Source organism: Abramis brama, assembly GCF_963993115.1.
Source record: "Abramis brama genome assembly, chromosome: 10".
In the NCBI taxonomy this organism is placed as follows: domain Eukaryota; kingdom Metazoa; phylum Chordata; class Actinopteri; order Cypriniformes; family Leuciscidae; genus Abramis; species Abramis brama.
In genome coordinates this window covers 23,287,535-23,309,290 of record NC_139972.1, presented here as the reverse complement: position 1 = coordinate 23,309,290, position 21,756 = coordinate 23,287,535, and the positions used below count along the sequence as shown (strand labels likewise).

At 36.4% G+C, this 21,756-nt stretch overlaps 1 protein-coding gene across 26 annotated transcripts in view; it reads left to right on the top strand.

Annotated features, from left to right (window-relative positions):
- Positions 1 to 13,338: 13,338 nt before the first annotated feature.
- msi2b (musashi RNA-binding protein 2b) overlaps positions 13,339 to 21,756 on the top strand; it is a 257,350-nt gene continuing 248,932 nt past the window's right edge. For all 26 annotated transcript variants that reach the window (XR_014608035.1, XR_014608036.1, XR_014608037.1 and 23 more), the window contains exons 1-5: positions 13,339 to 13,554; positions 13,821 to 13,861; positions 14,090 to 14,171; positions 15,514 to 15,598; positions 20,532 to 20,573. Coding sequence is in view for 19 of the 26 variants with exons in the window: in XM_084127171.1 (XP_083983297.1) it covers positions 13,493 to 13,554; positions 13,821 to 13,861; positions 14,090 to 14,171; positions 15,514 to 15,598; positions 20,532 to 20,573 (312 nt within the window). In the remaining 7 variants the exon portion in view is untranslated. The remainder of the gene's footprint in view (positions 13,555 to 13,820; positions 13,862 to 14,089; positions 14,172 to 15,513; positions 15,599 to 20,531; positions 20,574 to 21,756) is intronic.

Below are 21,756 nucleotides of genomic sequence, written 5' to 3'. Positions count from 1 at the left end.
GTGTCTCGGTCTCAAGAGGATTTTATCTCAAGACCACAACTGCGAGGATATCACTAAATTGCCGGTGCATTATCTGATTTATTTGCAAACATCATTAATGTAATTTGATGTAAAACTTTCTTATTTCTAATGTGATTTTTATTTTTTGTTTTATTTTTTTATTACTGTAGTGTGGGGTTCGAAATCAATGCAGGATTGTCTCAAAAAAGTCAAATGCCCAGAATTAATACAAATGCCCACAAAATTCAAGATATGATTGCAAAAAAGTACTTGTATGAGATTTTTTTGTATTATAACATATGAGATAATTATCCAATATCGCAAGAGAGCTGTTTTCACAAATATGAGCATGATTGCAAATGTGATATTGATTTTATACAAACGTTCAATAAACAAGAAGTTAATATTAAGTGACTTAAATTATAGACACATTTTTGCAAAAAAAATTGCTACTAAATCAATCAGGTGCTTTGAACAAATGGGTTGAATAAATGATTCCGTGACTCACTTAAGTGTTTTGATTTCAGTTTCATATTTAAAAGTAGACCTATCATTTTATTTTCCCATCACATTTCTATATTCAAAATGTTATTTTTGAAACATTAATTTCAACATTATTAATGCAGGTGTAATTGTACCAATTCAGATGTAACTTCTGTGCCACCTCTGCAACACAAAGATGAATTTTCATTGTTGGTGATTTGATTGGTAACAGCTCTATAGTGTCTTATTGTTCTAATTGTATTTATTGATTAAATATAAGACATTTCCACAAAGACACAAAGTCTTGGTCTTGTCTTGGTCTCAACACACTCTGGTCTTGGTCTCGACTTGGTTTCGGTTTAGGTGGTCTTGACTGCAACACTTGGAGTAGAAACAGGGGGAGTGACTTTATTGCATCGGACATGTGTCTCTTTGCTCACAGCTGATTGGTTAAATTTTGGTTTGAGATACCTGGAACAGGCTGTGTCCCAATTTCGAAGGGCACGAAGGTCGAACTGAGCGTTGTTAAATGGGACGGTCTAGCCTACGGAGGACTGTTCTTGATGCCTAGCAACTGTGACAGTTGCAGTTGACGGACGACAACGTTTGTACTGGACTTTTTAAAAGTTATATTCAACTGCCTGAAAACAAAACAGGATTTACAAACTGTCTAAATATATTCACCATGGTCTATTTCTGTATAATAAAGAATATAATAAACTATATACTGTATAATCGCATCTTAGTAAGACGTCAACATTTGAACCGCTTTAAACTTTTTTTCCAATTATTTTTACATATTTGAGTAAGTTGAAATCCAAACTTGCATTTAAAAGTGTAAATTGGCAATTTCTCTCAATAAAATCCTGTCATCTCTGAGCCGCAATGAACTCTGGGGTACGCGAAGGGTCCATCTGTTGCATCCTTCATTTCACGGAAAACGAAGGGCGCATTTGGAGGCCTCATTTGAAAGAGCCTTCAAATTGGTACAGCCTTCGTCACGCTGCGGTCATTTACTATTAAACTAAATTAAAGTTACTATACAAGTTACTTTTTGTAATGAACAATGTCAATGCTAAAAAGCCGAGCCACTTTCATGATGCCTAAAACCCAGGGTAGGTGCAAACTAAACTGAAACATTCGTGGCTAGCCACCTAAACCAGCTTCTTAGGCTCCTAGTTGACCAACTGATAACCAGCTAGAAACCAGCTACCTTGTTTTAAAACACAGCTACCAGAGGTTAAGCAGGTTGATATGAACAACATTTTATTTTATCTTATATAACTTTATCTTATAAAGTTTATCTTATATTAACACAAAATAATTTTGTTTAAGGAAGCATTTCCTTACCCATCCTTGACTTTAAACTGTGAATGTGTTTCTTTTAACTCAAATTAAACTCACTATTATTATTCAGCATTATTATATATAATTATATATTATTAAGTATATATTACTAAAATCGTTTTAAAAAATGCATACTGTGGTTGAAAATCAAAAGCAAAAATGCAGATATACTGTATTATATATATATATATATATATATTACAGTTTTTTAGGTATGTTATGATGCTTGTAATATAAAAAAATGGACCTTATTTCAGTACTATTTCAAATTTACTGACACTGTAAAATCTAATTAGTTAGACTTAAAAAAAAAGCATGCAAACCGACTGCCTTAAAAAAACAAATAAAGTGAAATAGGAATCGTATGTGGTACTGACAAATGCTTAGTAAGTAATAGTTCACTTATACTAGAGTTCTAGTAACTAAAAAAGAACTGTAGAGAGTACTTGATAATTTACTTTAAGTAAAATATAATTGTTACCATTGTTGTGTTTTGCAGGCTGAATGTTGAAGTCTGTGTGATTCAAGCATGATCAATTGCAAGATTGTCACAAATATAGAAGGATTATATAAACTCAATAAAAAAAATCACAAGGTGTTTAGGACATAAGTGTTAGCAACACAATTATAAAAGATAATTAATTGACATGAAATATAGTTATGTTACACTTTATTCATTCATACATACATACATATTACTTCTCTTCCTTTTGAAACCAAATAACTGATTTCTTGTTGCATCGCTGAATCAATGGGAAGAGAATTACAATAATACACTGTAAAACCCAACAAGTTAAGCTAACTCATTTCATTTGAGGAAACCGATTGCCTTAATTCAATTAAGTTTATAAAAAACAATAGTTATGAGTACTCTGAACTTATTTTAATCGAGTCCACTAAAACAGTAATACAAAGTCAAATTCAATAAGTTAAGCTAACTTATTATATTTGAGGACACCGATTGCCTTAATTCATTGTAAAACCCAACAAGTTAAGCTAACTCATTTCATTTGAGGAAACCGATTGCCTCAATTCAATTAAGTTTATAAAAACAATAGTTATGAGTACTCTGAACTTATTTCAGTTGAGTTTACTAAAAGTAGATATACATTGCAGTCAATAAATTAAGTGATTATTGAGCATTAGTGATTAACTCCTGCTGTTAACGAGCAGAATCAATGAAGGAAAGAGAAACACAAGAACTACAACTGACTTCCAACCACAGCCTTAGATGAAATCAACTCAAGATAAAAGATGTTTAAATCTCTGAAGATCTCAGCAGAGGAGGATTAAACCACTACACAAACAGCATTACCAGCTTCACTTATTACTAAACAGTTTGACTTTTGTCATGCGTCTACAGAAGTTGTTATTAAGAATGAACAGAGGGTTAGATGCTAATGATTTCTTGAGTTTCATTTAAAGACACCATGATAGTGATCCATGTTTGCTTTAGTTGGGCTCTTGACCCTTGACTTTATAACACCAGTTTTTCTTCTGGCTGCTGTAACTGAGTGTTTATAAAACACATTTGTTATGGCACATATGCCAAAAGAAAATATGAGCATGTGGTTGTGTTTAGATGATAAAAATCATCATTTAGTGACTTGATTCTCTGATCTTTTCCAGAGCCTAATCTCTGATTAGACAGGAGATGTATTACTTATATTATTCATTATAATAGAACTGATTCTGCTGTAAGACCCATTGTTGTGACAATCAGATTTTAAACATGCTGACTTACACAGTAATCAAGAATAAGCATATGAATCTCAACAATGGTGACCATTAAAAAATTATTTATGCCGCAATGCATGCTGGGAGCCATGGATAAGTTTTGTATTATGCTAGTACCCAGCATGCATCATTTTTTAATGGTCACCATTGTTGAGATTCATATGCTGATTCTTGATGTCTGTGTGAGTCTTAATAATGCAATACTTTTTCTGTGAAACTTTTTGTGCACAACTATTTGTAAAATCCTTAATTTTATCTGATGTCTCAACATGGCTAGATCTTATGCTGTAGAATTACAGTTTTGAGTGAAACTAATATGTTGCCCTTTTAATCAGAGATCAGACTCTGAATGAAATCAGTGAATCAAGTCACTAATTGATGATTGTCATCATCAGTCCTTCACCATCAACACCCGATCAGACTTTTCCTTGGCTTTTGTGCCATAACAAATATGTTTTATAAACACTCAATTATAGCAGCCAAAGAAAATCTTAAGTGCAAAAGTCAAGGGTCAAGAGCTCAACTAAAGTAAACGCTGATCTCTGTCATGGTGACCTTAAATGAAACTCAAATCATCAACTTCTAAACCTTTGTTAATTCTAATAAGAACTTCTGTCGACGAATGGCAGTAATAATGTCAAAGTGGTTAATAAGTGAAGCTTGTAATGTTGTTCGTGGAGTTGTTTAATCCTCCTCTGCTGAGATCTTGAGATATTTAATGTCTTCTTTTATCTCCAGTTGATTTTGCTGTGGCTGGAAGTCAGTTGTAGTTCTTGTGTTTCTCTTTCCTTCAGTGATTCTGCTTGTTAACAGCAGGTGCTCATCACTAATGCTCAATCATCACTTTATTATTCACTTAATTATACAATTATCATTCTGGGATCTAGAAATGTTCTATAACTCATTCAGTTTGAGTTCTGTTTCAGTCATTCAAGTTTCGGTAATATTTGAGTGCTGTGAACTCAATTGTATTTAGTTAATATTACTGTTAGGTTTTAAATGAAGTTCTAAGTTTTTCAGTTGTATTGGCAATTCAACATTCAAGATGACTTTGGGAAATGAGTGAAAAGTCCATTAAGAACTTCCCAGCCTCAAAAACTGCTCTCAAACCAATCAATTAATCTTAACTTGGGTTTCCTGAGTAAACATTACATTGTTTAGATTAGTATAGTATAGATTACTAGATTTTTACAATTAAGTCAAGACATTAAGTAAAGTTAACTAAAAAGTGTTAGTTAGAATCACTGTTGGATTTTACAGTCTGTAATGCTTCAAAACAGGACGTTTCCAAACAGCTCAGCAGTAATGACTTTATGAACTTCTTTTCTTACAAGACTGATAATATTAGAGAGAAAATTATAATGCAACCGTCTACTACAATATCGCATTAGACAGTGCGTTGTAGTCTCCCTAAAGGAAAAAAAATCATTTATTCTAGGAGAGGAAGAATTGTCCAAACTCATTAAATCATCTAAATCAACAACATGTATGTTAGACCCTATACCGACTAAGAGATAGTCGGATCTCAAAGATCCTCTTCTTAATATCATTAATTCATCTTTGTCACTAGGATATGTACCGAAAACTTTTAAGCTGGCTATTATTAAACCTCTTATTAAAAAAACGCAACTTGATCCTAGAGAATTAGTCAATTACAGGCCGATCTCGAATCTACCGTTTCTGTCAAAATTAATAGAAAAGGCAGTATCATCACAACCATGTTCCTTTTTAGAAAGAAATGGTATCTGCGAGGATTTCCAGTCAGGATTTAGACCGTACCATAGTACTGAGACTGCTCTCATTAGAGTTACAAATGATTTGCTCTCATCATCTGATTGTGGTTGTATCTCTCTATTAGTGTTACTCGATCTTAGTGCTGCATTTGATACCATCGACCACAACATTCTTTTAAATAGACTTGAAAATTATGTTGGCATTAGTGGAATTGCACTTGCATGGTTCAAATCATACTTATCTGACCGTTATCAGTTTGTAGCAGTAAATGAAAAGATGTCTCAACGATCACAAGTTCAGTATGGCGTACCACAAGGCTCAGTACTAGGACCGTTGCTGTTCACTCTGCACATGATTTAAATTTTTAAATATTGCTGACTACTTACAAAGCACTAAATGGTTTAGCTCCCCAGTACTTGAGCGAGCTCTTAACGCATTATAGTCCTTCACGTCTACTGCGATCTCAAAATTCTGGCCAGTTGATAATACCTATATCAAAATCGACTGCTGGTGGTAGATCCTTCTCCTATTTAGCACCTAAACTTTGGAACAGTCTTCCTAACATTGTCCGGGAAGCAGACACACTCTGTCAGTTTAAATCTAGACTAAAAACGCATCTCTTTTACCTGGAATTCATATAGAACTTTATACATTTCTATTGTTCAAATTAGTTAAATGATTATAGGCTGCATAGATTAGGGCAGCCAGAACCGGGACACTTCCTATAACACCTGATGTACTTGTTACATCATAAGAAGAATGGCATCTACGCTAATGTTAGTCTTTCTGTTTATTCCGAGGTTTACTGAAGTCAGCCGGATCCGGGCCGTATCCAGGTCAGATGGTGGACCTGCGCCTGGACCCATCCATGACGCATCCCTGAGGTGCCAGCCTCATCAGCCCTGTGAAGGCCTCATCGATACGACAGCCATCAGCACTGATCCTCCATTCTGTCACCTGGTTTTGGTTCCTTGCCACTGTTGCTTTGGCTTTTGGCTTGCTTAGTTGGGGACATTTAATATTCAACAATATTATTGATCTGCCTTACTTAAGGTGGACGATGATGCAATTTTCATCTAGAAACAAACTTTGTTGTATTATTTTCATGTTATCACTGTGAAGCTGCTTTGATATAATCTGTATTGTAAAAAGCGCTATATAAATAAACGTGACTGGCTTGACTTGACTATAATGTGTTGTTTGATGGTAATATATGTCTGACTCATCCCTCTGACTACATGGCATAGATCCCTGGAATAGAAAACCACATTTATTAATATTCATTCTGCATCAAATCTGTGAGTATTCTACATTCCTTTTAAAAAATATGAAACGTATTCTCTGATACAGTGATTCACGTGTCAGGTGCTGATGCGATGTTGTAATATGAGCACTAGATGGAGCTGGAGTTTGATATTTCAGCTCATACTGAATCTTTTTTTTATTAGGGCCCGAGCACCGATGTTGTGAGGACCCTATTGGAATTGCTCCGTTTATTTTTTATTTTTTTGCTGCTCAATGAGATCATCAACTTCTGGAGTGTCAGGACCATCTCCATTACAGGGCACTTAAATGAGCTTTTTGTCTGTCTGATCTCCGTCAACTAGTGGTAATGCGTTCGCTCGCACAAGCCGAGATGAATCTAATGAAGGCACTCAAGCACACACAACCTTTATTCAGGCGTTTTGAAAGGCTGCGCTTTAGCTCATCACTGGACAGTGGTAATTATCCGAGGTCACCCTTGTCTCGCTTTCTGCCGCCAGACAACCGAGGCCCTTAAATCTGCGAAAACCGTGTGCGAACACAATGGATATTCAGACGTCTTCTGTCATTCCAATGTTACACTGTATGGCAGTGCTGGAATTAAATGAATGTTATTGTCTCCTGAGGGGCCGTTTAACATCAACACATTTCTCATTCAATTGTTCTGCCCGGGCACGGCTAAATTACACTTACATTTTTGTATCTCGCCTCCCTTCTCATTTTCAGTAATGAACGAGAAGAGGCTGAAGTCCATTCTGTGGCCACCAAGTATAGGCTACTACACTTTTCTTTATTACCGTCCATTACGAGGCCGAATGTTCTGTTTCTGTCTTCTATCCACAAGCATAACCGAAATCTCAACCTTTCCAGACGCAATAATCGAGAGTTCCACCGCAAGGGCGATTCTGAAGCGTTTCAAAGTAATCTGATGCCTGACCAGAAAGGCTTAAGGCTGATTTATCCTTTCATTAATACAGTCTAAGGAACAAATTGATTTTAAAACACAATGAGCATTGATATCTGTGAATTTTAGACAGACATATTGGCTGTAAAAAGAATGTAAGACACTTAAAAACATGAAGGTCATTGCTTTAGGCCTACATAGAAACATATCAAACCAAGCATCATTGCAAAATGGTACAAAAGCTGTCACTGGGGAGGTAGGCCTACCCTTAATAAAAGGTTCTAATACCATTTAGGTGCTAATATAGCCTACATTTGAGGTTACTATAAGTACTCTTTAGGTGTACCTTTTGAAATGGTATCACCCCAGTGACAGCTTTTATACCTTTTTTTCTGAGAGTGAATAATACAACAATTGACATTTTTTATAAACATGGCCACACATGTTGCAAAAATTCTCAACAATGTTAGTTCTGAAAAGGTCTAGCATTTGTTTTTGTTTTTTTTACTTATTGCAATTCATTCTAAGTGTATGTTAAGACAATTGAAAATAATGCTAATAAAATTGTTTAGCTTTGTCTCTGAGTTCACGCTTGCCGTGTGAATGTTGAATAGCTTCTTCAGCCATGTGACGTGGAGTGAATTGGAAATATTTGCTCTCGATAGTTCTGGCATCCTCAACAGAAACTGCGACGAACAGTGACGTGCGAAGAAAGGACAGCCACTTTGGGACATTGAGTTAAGTAAGTGAAGGTTCACATAAAAGCGTGTAAAAGGCCCTCAGCAGCTCTGCTTACACTCACACCATCTGCTCGGCGCTGATGTGAACTCACACGTACAGCACTGCCTCTGTTTGTGCGAAGCTTCTCAAGCGGCTGATGAATAGAGTGTCTGCTTTGTAGCGTGTGCCAGTAACTTTGATGGCAGATCATTAGAATGAGCGCTAACATCTTTTCTGAGTGGCGTTTTTTGCTTGATGTGTACAGGTGTGGATAAAGGAGGAAAGATCCCGATTTGAATTTGAATATAGTCAATCGCATGTGGCTTAAATTATGCTGTCAGAACATTAGCTGTGGGCATCTCATAATACAATACCGACAGGGGCACAATAGCTCAAATGCTATATTGGGCTCGTGGTGAAAAATGACAGATTTGTCGAAGCAACATTTCTGTAAATAAAGCAACAGCCAAATGTTGTTTGTGGAACAGTCTGTGCAGGGAAATAAAATAGAAATGGATGTTTGGATGTGATAAGAGACAGCATTCCATGTGACAGGATAATGTGGAAGTGCTCAATGGTCATTTAGTGATTATGTGACAGGACTATTGATTTATTGGCTATTCACATACTGCAGGTCAGTAACACGACTGATCATTTCTGCATTGATTCTATTGATTCTTTAATCTTTTCAGCCAGATTTGATTTGCTTGAAAACTAAATGGTGTTTTAATTCTTTTTTTTCTTTTGTTTCCAATTATTCTTATGGACACTGTAAAACATTATATGATCAACAAGGTATGATAACATATGTTTTTACACATCAAAATAAGTTAAGCAATTTTCAACTTTTTATACAAGATATACAAGATTCAACTCATTTAGTTAGTTTAATGTAATTTAAGTTGAAATGACTTAAACATCCAAGTTGATTGTACTTAAAAATTCAAGGGAGCATTTTTTGTGATTTATAATCAGAAACTGTTCTTAAATCAGTACAGACTATAACATGAAGCACTTTAAATTTTTAAAGAGGTAAACTAGTATCACAGATTTCAGAACCGTTTTAGCACTTTTAGGCCTTTATCAGGGGGAACATAAGTGAAAATAAATGCTTTAAATGCAAAGTTCACATTTAAAATGAACAGTGTGGTACTTAAATATGTACTTTTTTAAGTTAGGAAAAAAATGAGATCAGAATAATCAGGGATGTGTAACATCTACTAATTAAAACACGAAGGAAGGCTGGTGGAACAGCCAATTAGAAATAACAACCATACATTTGATTGCACTTTATTCGATAACACTTTAATTTAAGATGACGTAGTTACTACATATACTTTCTAATAACAGTAAATCATGCATAATTGCAAGTAACTAACCCTAAACCAAACCCTTACCCTATCCGTAACTCTATAGTAAGTGCATGTAGTTTATCTGAGTAAGTACAATGTAACTACGTCTCCTTAAAATAAAGTGTAACCCTTAAACCTCTTCACAATGGCAAGAAAGGGTTGCCATTTTGGATAGTGGGTACATTTGTACCCTTCTAAATGACAAAACAGGTGTTTTTCAGTGAAAGATAATATGTAAAATCTGTTCAGTTTTGAATAGTGATCATCCAGGGCATGGTGTGGAAAGAAAATCTATCAAACTGAAGAACTTATACGATCATTTATAGGAACCGGAACACTGCTTTGAAAATCGACAACATGATGAGACTCCATTCTTTATTATTTCAACCTCCATTAAAACCGTTTATTAAACATGAAGTATTATCTCTCTAATTATCCATTTAAAGATCTGAGCAGATATTTTCTAACTCCATTGTCAAATTGGCCATTTTAGGCAATGTTTGGCACATTACATTTTTCTCTCTAATTGCTAAATGCACAGGCTCTAATTGGACAGATCTGTGTTGTGCACTTAGTCTAGTCTTTAATAAGGGTCTTCAGTTCAGACATCTTTCTCCACTGTTTTTGAAGACTTAATGGATTTCCAGAGACATTAGATTTAACTTAATAATAGCGAGGGTTGCGGCATTAATAAAGCGTGCCTTCAAAACCGCCGAATGCAAATGTGTATATTTAAATATCCTCTTGATGTGTGTTTCTTTTAAAGTTACATTTCAATTTCATTTCATCAAACCCGACAACCGTGTCTCTGTTTATGTCACAAGCAACATGAATATGCATATGGTGAATGCTAATATTCATAAGCGTATGAAATTGATGCCTCGTCTCAAGGCAGCGGTGTATTTATTATGTAGAGGATTTTATGGCTGTTCTACACGCCGAAATGTATATGAATAGATTATAGATTTTTTTTGTGTGTGTGTGATCAGACAAATAAAGGTGTCAAAAATGTTTCGAGCTAATTCTGCAGTTCATAATGCATTTCTAACAAGTAAATGAGAAGCTAATAAAAGGTCTAATGAGGTTCTCAGTGTTCTTTAATGAACCAGTAAATGTTTGGCCTCATAATAACAATACCCCTTAATGGTTTTTAAGGCTTATATGCTATGAAACACTTGTGTAGATATTTAAAACCTTGCTCCGAACAGTAATTTCCTGTTCAATTATGCCAAATCTCAATGAGCCATGATTCTAAAAAAAAAATTTAAAGAAAGAAAAAAAGATCTGACATATTGTGGCAACATGCCCTTTCAGGTGGTCAGTTTAATTGTTATTTTGTACTTTCTTCCACAATGAAAGGCAACTGTGCTTAATAAACTGTTTTGCCCACCATTATGCTTATCAAATCCTATTATAAAATTATGTCATTTCGATTATCTTAAATACCCTGTAAAACGTTCTGCCAAAGCCTATCAGAAATTTAATTACGTATTGAATTACAATGAAATGGAACGGCAGTGGTGATGCATATTTGAACTTAACAGAAAGGACATTTCAGGCTAAGTGCAGGAGGAGCTTAATTTCAGCTGATAATGATTATTATTAATACTTATAATGTCAATAAAGATTAAAAACAATGAGCATCTTTGACACGTTGTTTCCTTTTCTTTTTTCGGTGGTCTTGTCTTGGTCAAAGCTCGAGAGAGAATGAACTGAGAGGGGAGAGAGATGTTTCGTTTTCTGGGTTGTGCCCCACAGGTACCCGTGTGTCAGTTTACCAACAAGCAGCCCGCTAGGCAGTGAGGTGAGACAGCGGGTTCACCTGTCAGTCAAGAGCATCTCAGCCTCCCTCCTCTGGACACTGGCTTTATGTGGGCTCTTTACTTCAAGAGTTCTGACTGTTGTTCAGAAGCTATCTTTAGCAGGAGAGGTGAGAAGAGGAAATATGAATTGGTATGGGTATAGAGGAAGAATGATGAGGTGTATTTGGGCCATGGAGCCTCTCTCAAACAAGGCTGCAGGAAATAAACAGCAATCACTGTAGCATGACTGAAAATCCACTGAGCAGACAGCCTTAATTGAGCCCCCCCCCCCCCCCCCTCTCTACTTTTTTTCGGACTCTCTTCGCCCTCTCCATGGATAATAAGCACACGATCCCTTAACCTTTTTGTGCATTTTAAAGACCATTAATTAATGTGTAAAACTGCATTTTGCAGAAGTCAAGGGGCCCACAGACCCTCAGGCGGTGTGTGATAGCTCAGATATAAAATCTCAACATGGCAGATGGATGTCGCCAATGGAGGTGTATTCTGTATAATCACTATATATGAGTATACACAGCAGAGGAAAGCAATACTAATACATAATATTTGAATGCGTGCTTTAGAATGTGACTATAAATATTATGATGTGCTTATGATTTATGATGTGCCTGCTTTCTTTGGTCAGCGAGGTATTTATTTCTGAGAGATTTGTTCTACTCCATTTGTATTGTATGTTTATTACATTTTGTACAGTACTTGTGTGTAATGTTATATGATGAGTGCATGATACACTTTAAAAAAAATAAAAATCTGAATAACTATGTTGCCATAGAATAACTATTTTTGGTTCCCAGTACCTTTCAGTGAACAGTTCTTTTTTTTTCTTATACTGTGCAGAACATTGTAATAATCTAAAGAATCTTTTTCCAGTTTAAAGAACCTTTTGTGGAATGGAAAGACTGTTAAAGGTTCTTCAAGGAACCATATAAATGCTCATTTATTTTTGGGATGTTTACAAATGTGAATTCTCATTCTAATAATTAGTTGCAAAGGAGATGACAATTTTTTTTATATATTTCAGACCGTCACTGCCCATTGTAATCCCTGTAGATTTGGGGAAAAAAAATGACATTCACCACTGATTTCATCAAACAAGTATGTCAGGAAATTAATTTACGCCCTACTTGCTTTTTGGACATGTTCGAGCAACTCAAAACAAATTGAAGGTAAGTTATGAATTCTCTATGGGGAAAAGGTATTTCAAATTAATCGGTGCTTATTAATATTATCTGTGATGCAATGTTCCTCTGTCCTAGGGTGCAATAAAAAAAATTAGGCCAAGCATCTTGATTCTTCCAAATTCTTTCAGTTAAAAGAGTTGTTAAAAGTTGTTACTATAAAGGTACAACTAATACTCCAAGAAATTACATTGTTATTTTTTTAAATTATTATTTGTAAGCAAATATTCTCTAACTCGCAGCCTATATTTTTCACATTTCTTAATTGAAATTGACACATTTCTTAAATCTCTAAGGTTGATTAAAAACAAGAGAAGTGACAGATTCTTGAAATATTATGATAATTTTTCTGGAAATGTCACTGATGCATAATGTTTTCCTCTGTATGTGTTTATAATGTTATCTTTTTTTTCTTTTCATACTTTGTTTGTGAAACTTTAAATGAAGATTTGATGAAGATTTCATTCCTGTCGAGGTTTTATCTGTTCTGACTTTTTTTTTTAATTAGCCTATTGTTTGATGCATTATAATAATAATAAAAAATAGGCCAACTAAAAGAAAAGATCACTGAACTTTGCTAATCCTATACTCTGAAACTAGAATATTATTTTATACACACATTCAGATGTGTATCGCTCAGATAGACTTTCTTTCGCATTGTTTACATTCACTTCTCATTCGGCTGCCGCTACGCTTGTGTGTGTGTACGGTGATGTGACAATAAAAGTGATGCGATTTGATCTGATCCCGGGTGGGCGGGGCCATGCTAATGACGTCAATGGAATGGGTGAGGTGACGAGCCCCTTCTGCGCTCCGCCCCGTGTGGGTGACGGGAGGGGGAGGGAGCCAGGCAGAGCTGATCCCACGTGTGACGCTCGCATTCCCGGCTCAGTAATATTCTCTTAGCTCTGACAGTGTGTGTGTTAGTTACTGGCCATAGTTGGGATAGCCATGGAGGGAGACGGGAGCCAAGCCACATCTGGAAGCCCTAACGATTCGCAACACGACCCGGGGTAAGCCAGAACCAATGCTGACAGCACTTGACTTTTTTTCTTGTGTGTTTTTCTCCGGTGAGCATGTTTTAAAAAGGCTCTTCCGGGTGCAGGCAACTACTACACCTTTGTTTGATGTATATTAGTGAGCACAGCCCGCCGGGGCTCAGTAAACACACACCGCTCTGCTTTGCCTTCGTTTAGCTCTGCTTTTTTTGTCGCTAGCTACACGTCAAAATGGCCGATCTGACATCTGGACTCACTTCTGCTGTGTTTTCCCCTTACAGTAAAATGTTTATCGGTGGCCTCAGCTGGCAAACTTCACCAGGTAAGAGACCGATGGTTCGCTGTCATTTGCGCGCGTTTGTCGGGCTGTGTGTTGTGTTTCTTTCATTGTGTCCAGCGTGGCGCGCGCTGTGCGGGATATGTGCCGTCATTTGAAGTCCTCTATTCGACCCCTGTTAGACATCCAGGGGGGCGTTTAATTTACAAACTGGTGTGTAACGCACGAATGCATTGCTTATATGTGCTCCTTTCTTTCTGTTTTGTTCCACAGACAGCCTTAGAGACTATTTTAGTAAATTTGGAGAAATCAGAGAATGTATGGTGATGAGAGATCCCACGACAAAACGCTCCAGGTAAAAAAACAAAACAAAACAAACAACAATGTTGTGTTTTTAAAATCCCTGTCACTTTGAGGTTTTCATTCTGAGAAATGAACTGTCGATTTTGCCCGTGCGCTGTTATTCGGCTGCTATGCGCTTTTGAAAAGACTGGATCGGTGTGTTTCTGGATAGGATACAGTTTGACATTGATTTGGGATTCTTCATGTTAAAGCAGCAACTGGCTTTAATAAACGAGCGGTTAATGCGGTCGCATGTGTTTTGATTTGATATTGGCACGTTAATGGCTTTTTCACACTTTAACCCTGGGTTATTTTGTTTCGTGTTTCACACTGCTTATACTTTACCCTGGGTTAGTAACGTTAATTAATCCTGCGCTTGTGTCAGATTGTGGGATTCGATACTGTACGCTAGCATTACATTTGCATATTCACGAGGATAAAAACGTTTATTGGACACTTACAGCACGCGACCTGTTTTGATATTTGTGGAAATGTCGCCACGTAGATTATGAAAAAATCCGTTCTCTTCATCGCTACAGTTAAAAACAATTGCTTTCCTCAAACATCGGAATTAAACAGCGCGTGAAAGTTTCTGCGAATGTACAATGCGTATGATGAATATTCAATGATGTAAACGCCAAAGCGGTTTATGATTGGTTGTCTATTGCTAAACAATTGGGATACATGTAGCAGATTTTCAAAACCGATGCTACTAACCACCTTTAAAATTACATGTTTGAAACGATTCTGAACCTGAACCCGGTGTTTAAAAATGCGTTAACCCAAGATTACCTGTGGTGTGAAAAGTCCTTATGTGTCCTTGGCTGACACGTTATGACAAACGTTTATCTGAAATGTTTCGTCAACCAAGTTCTTGTTAAATAATATAATAGGACGAGCATATTAAAGGGATATTTCACACGGAAATTCTGTCATTGTTTGTTCTGTGAAACAAAGGAATTGTTGGGGACTGACAGTTTTAGTCACCATTCACTTTCATTTGCATCTTTTTTTCCATACATGGAATAGTGAATGGTGACTGAAGCTGTCATTCTACACAGTCTTTTGTGTTCCTCAGACGAATGAAAGGGTTCCTCATACAGGTTTGGAATGACATGACGTTTAGAAAATGATGACAGTTTTTTAATTTTTATGTGCACTGCTGTACTTTTGTCCTTGACGCACTGTATATTTCTAAAGTGACATGTTATTGTAAATGTTATAGATACAGAAGTTCTTGAAGCGTTCAATAATAGAACCAAATGGATGTGTTAACAAGCTTAGCAGTCAAACACGTGTAACCCATCGCTGTCAGCTCCTAATGTATGTCTGTTTTTGTTTGTTTTGTTTTCCAGGGGATTTGGCTTCGTTACGTTTGCTGATGCGGCCAGTGTAGATAAGGTCCTAGCTCAACCTCACCACGAATTAGACTCAAAGACGGTATGTTCTCTTCTATTTGCATTTATTTTTTGTGAAGTGCTGCTTAAACATGCTTGTGTCTGTGACATTCAGTGGTGAATAGACACGCAGTCTCCTATCATATCTCTTCCCGGGTCGAGGCACTCCGCAGCATTTGTCATTGTACCACACACACAACAGCGGGGCACTTGACATAAAGAAGTAGCCGGATAATTAGTCATGTCTTCCTCGCATGCCTCAACGGGATTTAACCCCTTGCTTGCCAGACCAGTACTGGGGAACAAGGGGTTAAATCCCATTAAGGTTTGTGGGCATGAAGGGACTAATTACCTGCTGTGTAGTTAGATTGTGACACCAGCCGTGATCCGTGTTTATTGTGACGTAAGACTTGTAGTGACGTAGTGTTTTGCACTCTTCTTCATGACTGAATTTTCCAGACAGATCTCCAGAAGTTGCTCAGGGCAAGGATGCATTTTGATGCAAGGTTGCATGCATGAGTTTATTCTAAACCTTCCTGACTAGAAATGTTTATGTGCATGTGACAGTATTTACATAGTAAAATAATTTCATTTCATTGTTTCTTTTTTTTTACTTTCAAAGTATTTCTAGAGTTATGTGGATATTTTGTCATTTGTGGTGCAGGTTAGTGTGCGCACTGGTGTACCCTTTCCATTATTATACATTTAATTATTATAAATTCAACTTATTTCTGAATGTGTCATTAATTATTGATTTAAAAAATGTGTATTTTTTATTTATTTTATTTATTTTTACATTTTTCTTATTTATCTTTCAGTTGTTTTTTGACAGTTTTAGCTGTACTCTTGTCCTTGACGCACTGTATATTTCTAAGGTAACATGTTATTGTAAATGTTATAGATATAAAAATTCTTGAAGCGTTCAATTATAGAACAGAATGGACGTGTTATTTATCTTTTAGTTGTTTTATTCATGCCCAGAGTTTGCTGTTGTTTTGACATTAAAAGGTCAAAATAAACCAAAATTTTAGAATATGTAGTAATATTTTTTTTGTACATTTCTTTCTTTTTTTTTTAAATAAAGATTCTAATTTTTAAAAAAGATTTTGAAGTGTCTTTTTACCTGTAGAGGTTAGGGTTATATATATATATATTCATTGTATAGCTTTGGATTCTTATAAAACAGTATTTAGGAGTTGAAGTAATATATATATATATATATATATATATATATATGTATATGTATATATATGTGTGTGTGTGTGTGTGTGTGTGTATATATATTTATATATATATATATATATATATATATATAAACATTATTTTACATTGCACATGCAAACTGAGTCATATGTATATTTCTGTCAGCAAGAAATAGGTTTACCTATTTAGCATCACCTGTTTGATTACCTAAATCCAAGCAGAAATGCATTTAGTTTTGCGTGTGACATCAGTTTGCGCTCTATCAGTAAAGTTAATGTGGATTCTATCCCCCCCCCCTAATAAAGTCACCATCTTTCATGTTTGTAGATGCAGCTGCTAGTTACCTGTAGGAGTCTAGAGTGAAAGAGCCTTTTATTTGGGATAGCTAGGGTGTGGACAAATACCGCCTTCACTGGCTTATTTTAATGGATGCCATGTTGCTGCAAGTTCATATCAAGAGACGGACTGTATTTAAAGGTGTTCACAGAGGTTCATAACTTCCCTCAGGAATTTTGTGGCTAATACTTTTCTCCCAGAACACTACATATTGGCATTCCTAGTCCCTTCCATTTTGAAAATATTTTTTATTCTGTGATAAGATGGGTATTAGAATTGTTTTTCTGTTCCTATAGTTGAGTAGGAAAACTTTGTTGTAATAACATAGACCCTTTCAAATATAATGTAAAATTAAGATAAAAAAAAAAAAATAGAGGAAAAAAATCCTGATTTTATTTTGACATTGGAAACTTTTTTTATCATTGGTTTAAGAACAATGTGTATGCGTAAAGATGCAAAAACCAAACTGAGGTTATGAGTTTCAAGTTGTGCTGATTAGATTAGATTAGATCAGGTGGCTAATTTGGTCAATAGCAGATTAACCTGTTAAACTGTTTATTACCCACCTAAAGCCGCAGATATATTACTGTTGATCGTTTACTTAAATCCAGCAATTGTGCAAATGTTAATTTCCAATCATAATTTAGCACAGCAGGCGAATATTCACCACCTCTCTTGGTTCCGTGCCCTAAATGTGTTTAGAAATACAGGTGTGCTATTCATTATCTCACTCTCTGCCAGTTTGGCCTTGACTGATGTAAGCTGAAATGCCTTTAGGAGGCAGAACATTTCTATCTTGTTAATAAAATAATAGTACATTTTATATATTAGTGTTGCACTAGTCCAAAAACATGTATTTCGGACATCAAAAATAGGCCGTTTAGATTACATAACCACACGCACATGGGTAACTCTAGTATTCTTTGTAAAAAGTGGGTCAAGGTTTGACGTTTCAAATGCTCTTGAATGGCTGAGGGAAGAAAAAAAGAAAGCTAGTGTTCGCAGCGATTGAGATCATGTGGACTAGCGGCTGGTGCTAAAGCAGGGATTACTGAGCTGTGGGTAGTGATGCCATCGTCAGGGTTGGGGCGGTCGTGTCATGACTCTGAGGCTTCAGCTCCGACTGGAGACCAGGAGCTGTGAGGAAGTTGCACTGGTGGAGGTTTAAGAACAAATTCAAATGGCCCTCGCAGTTGAAAGATCTTGCTTTTGATATATATAATAGAAGAAATATTACTGTTTTAAAAAATTTAAGTCATCAACACCTGTTTTCCTCGGCCTTGTGTTTCCTAGGCTTGTCCCATTGAATATTTTTGCATGTTTTTTTTTTTTTTTGCATATGTTTTTAATAAATGAAAAGAAAAAAAAAAACACCCAAATGACAAATAAATAGAACTAATAAATATATAATACCTGAATGGATATTCAGTTATTTTTTATAAGCTTTTATTCATTTGCATTTCAAATGGGTGTTATATTACAGATTGACAATGTTTGAGTACGTGTATAGTGTAAGTGTATATGTGTATATACATATATATATGGCTTTAACATTTTTCATTTGCATGTGTGTATGTATATATATGTATATGTGTATATATAATTAGCTCATTTAGATTTTTTTTTTTTTGAAAGTAACTGTAATGTCATCCTTCAGGCCAGAAAGACATTTTTATTGCATTGTCTATTTTTATTTATTTATTTTTTACTTTTTTTTGGGAGTCCAATCCTTTTGTCACTTTTGAAGAGTGTAAATGGACCAAAGAAAACACGAACAGGGATATTCTTGACACACTTGTTTCACATTTGATTAAAAGCTGTGTAATCTGCAAATCTGAAGGCCTGGGGTGAGAATTGCATTGTGTATTGACAACTGAGAGACTGCAGCCGGTTTCTCTAAAAGCAATCTGTTTTAGATTAAACACTTTTCTGGATGAATTAAGTATAACACAACGGCATCATTTCCCACCAGAAAGGTTTTTATAATTTTTATTTTTACATTTTTTTTGCAGTACATATTGCAATTCTGTTCAGGTCAAATTAATTTACCAGCAGACCCTCTCCTTCATATTTCACCAAAACATGTTTATTACATTTCTTTTTTCTTTTTGCATGCTGCCACATTTTCAACACAATTCAGCTTTTCTTTTTCTTTTTTTGATCATTTATAAGAAGTGACAAAGCATTCAGACCTGCGGTATATTCAAGAGCAATATAGCACTAATGGATCTTTTTCCCTCGAGTTGTTTTTCCATTTAATGAGAGTGCAGAAGCAAGTCTTTGAACTGTTTTTGTTCTCGCATGCATGATTATCTACCGTCCTATCCTTCTAGTGCTCTGGCTGCCCGAGCTTTCGGCCTATGTGCTAAAATATATGTTGTTATAGTCTATGAATGTTTAAATGACCCAAGCCAACATCTTGCTCAACAGCAGGTCGGTCTGGATCTCACTTATTTTCCTACGTAAAATCTCTATATATTTTTGTTATTTGGAATGTGAATAAGTGATGTTCGCTCATATAAATGAAGTCTAACAAGTCAGCTAGTGGAAATAAATAATACCAGTTTATCAGAATCTCTTAAAATGTCTTTTTAGCATTAGAAGCATCCATATATTGCAGTATGTAAAATGTATAACGATTCAAAGATCGATAGGAGGAAAAAATGTCTTGATTGCAATTGGCGTATTTATGTTGTTGATTTATCCTCCGGGGGAATCTGTTATTATTAATATCCAGGATGAATCGTTCCGCTGGTTCAGAACCCCTAGCGGTTTATGTAAATTACAAATGCTCTTGATCACGATGTGTGCGAAACTGCATTTCGTTTGTAATATAATAAAATCAAATAACATAGCTTATCTAACCAATAAACCTAATGATGTCCTATCACATGGCAAAATGCATTCTAGGCAGAGCTGTAACCCCTCGTGCAGTGCGGTACAGCGGCCGAGAGAGTCACCCATGATAATGATAATCCCTCAGGGGGGAAGGAGGTTGTGGACGTATTGATCTAATGCCCCTGTCTTGATTCTCCGCAAATCTACAGCTCTCGCTAAAACAGCTCCCGTCATGTGGGCCTGACCTCCCCCGAGGCCAGCGCACTTCTTCAGCGAGTCTTTGAATTATCTCCGGCGTTAAATAAAGCCACCTGTTTATTTATGTTGTAATCGAGTAATTATGCTCTACCCTGTGTAAGGTTTTTATTCGATTTTGTCATACACAGGCCTCATGCAACCAGCATGTAATAACTAGGCGAGATTACACACGAGACATGGAGCATTGCATCATGATTAATGCTATAATTTCCATGAAGGTTATCGAGTAGTCGCGGCACATTGCTGGCTTTTTCTAATATTTTCTAATTTTCCTCTTCATGTAACAGCATCATGAGCTCAGTTTTCTCATATTTCCTTCTCTCCTTTTTTGTCTCATTTAGATTGATCCTAAAGTTGCCTTTCCAAGACGCGCTCAACCCAAGGTAAGAGCTGTTTGCCACTTTACATTTGCATAAGTCTGCTGTGTGTATTTGTTAATAGCGTGAGAGGGCCAATGTTTTTTGCTGAATTTGGCCTTTGACAGAGCAAAGCTGAGTTAGAGTTGAAGCTGTGATGTTACATTATGGTCTGTTGCAGTCTGGCTGGTGTTATTTGCCAGGCTAACTATGACTTCTCTGTGTCATAGTACAAGGAGAGATTGTTTAATTGTTGTTTCAAATGTGAGGAATTCAGATTTTCTTTTAATTAGCATGGCTGGGTATGAACCCGTAGAACTATCGCGGAGAAAATATTGAATTATCGCTGCCTTGTTGAGCGTGAAGGTTGAGTGTTTTTTTTTTTTTTTTTTTGTGGGCTTGAGGTGGGGTGGTGATTAACTTGCCTTTTTTAGCATCGCTGCTTGCATGTAAGATCATTAGAGAGGAATCTTTTATAAAAAAGGAAGAAAAAAATAAAACTAGAGGAGAATTTTGCCCTCAGCTGTGGAATTCAGAGCATTAAATCCCTCGTTTTAAATCTTGTCTCAACAAGAAATCTTTTCTTTGTACAGCCGAATATGTGTGTGTGTTTTTATGGTATCTAATGTCCTGCTTCTGCAAGCCATGTTGGCAACGAACTTCCGACAGCCTCTTCGCTTCAGACTGCACTGTCAGCCAGATGGTCTGTGCCCCAGATTTTGTGTCTGCCGTGCAGCCGTTGCTTGGCCTCTCAGGCAGAGCTGGGACGGCCCCCCTGGCTCCGCTATGGGCCACCGGCATTTTTTACCCAAGAGGAAAGGTGCACCGATCTGAGATCAGCTTAGGTGGATTCTTTTCGAATGAATGCAGAGCAGATGACAGACGGTCCTTGATCAGAGCAGGCCGGGGAGGAGGGCTCGTGGGGTGACAGGTGTCCATTGCACACTTGTCTGGCTAATTGATATAAAGAACTTTTTTGCTTCATCCAGGGCTCATTGGAGGAGAAAAGGTGCACTCTTTTTCTCGCTCTTGCGCACATACACATGCCAGCAAGGCCGGTCCAAATGCAGGCCGCAGGGCCCCGGGCCTAATGCTGTTTCTTGGCTCGGGTTAGACACGGGATGAATAGGAGTATTAATGCGGCCAGGCTCCAGTAGCAGTTAGACTGCAGCCCTGTCGATGATTGCTCAGAGCCAGGCACATTGGCAAA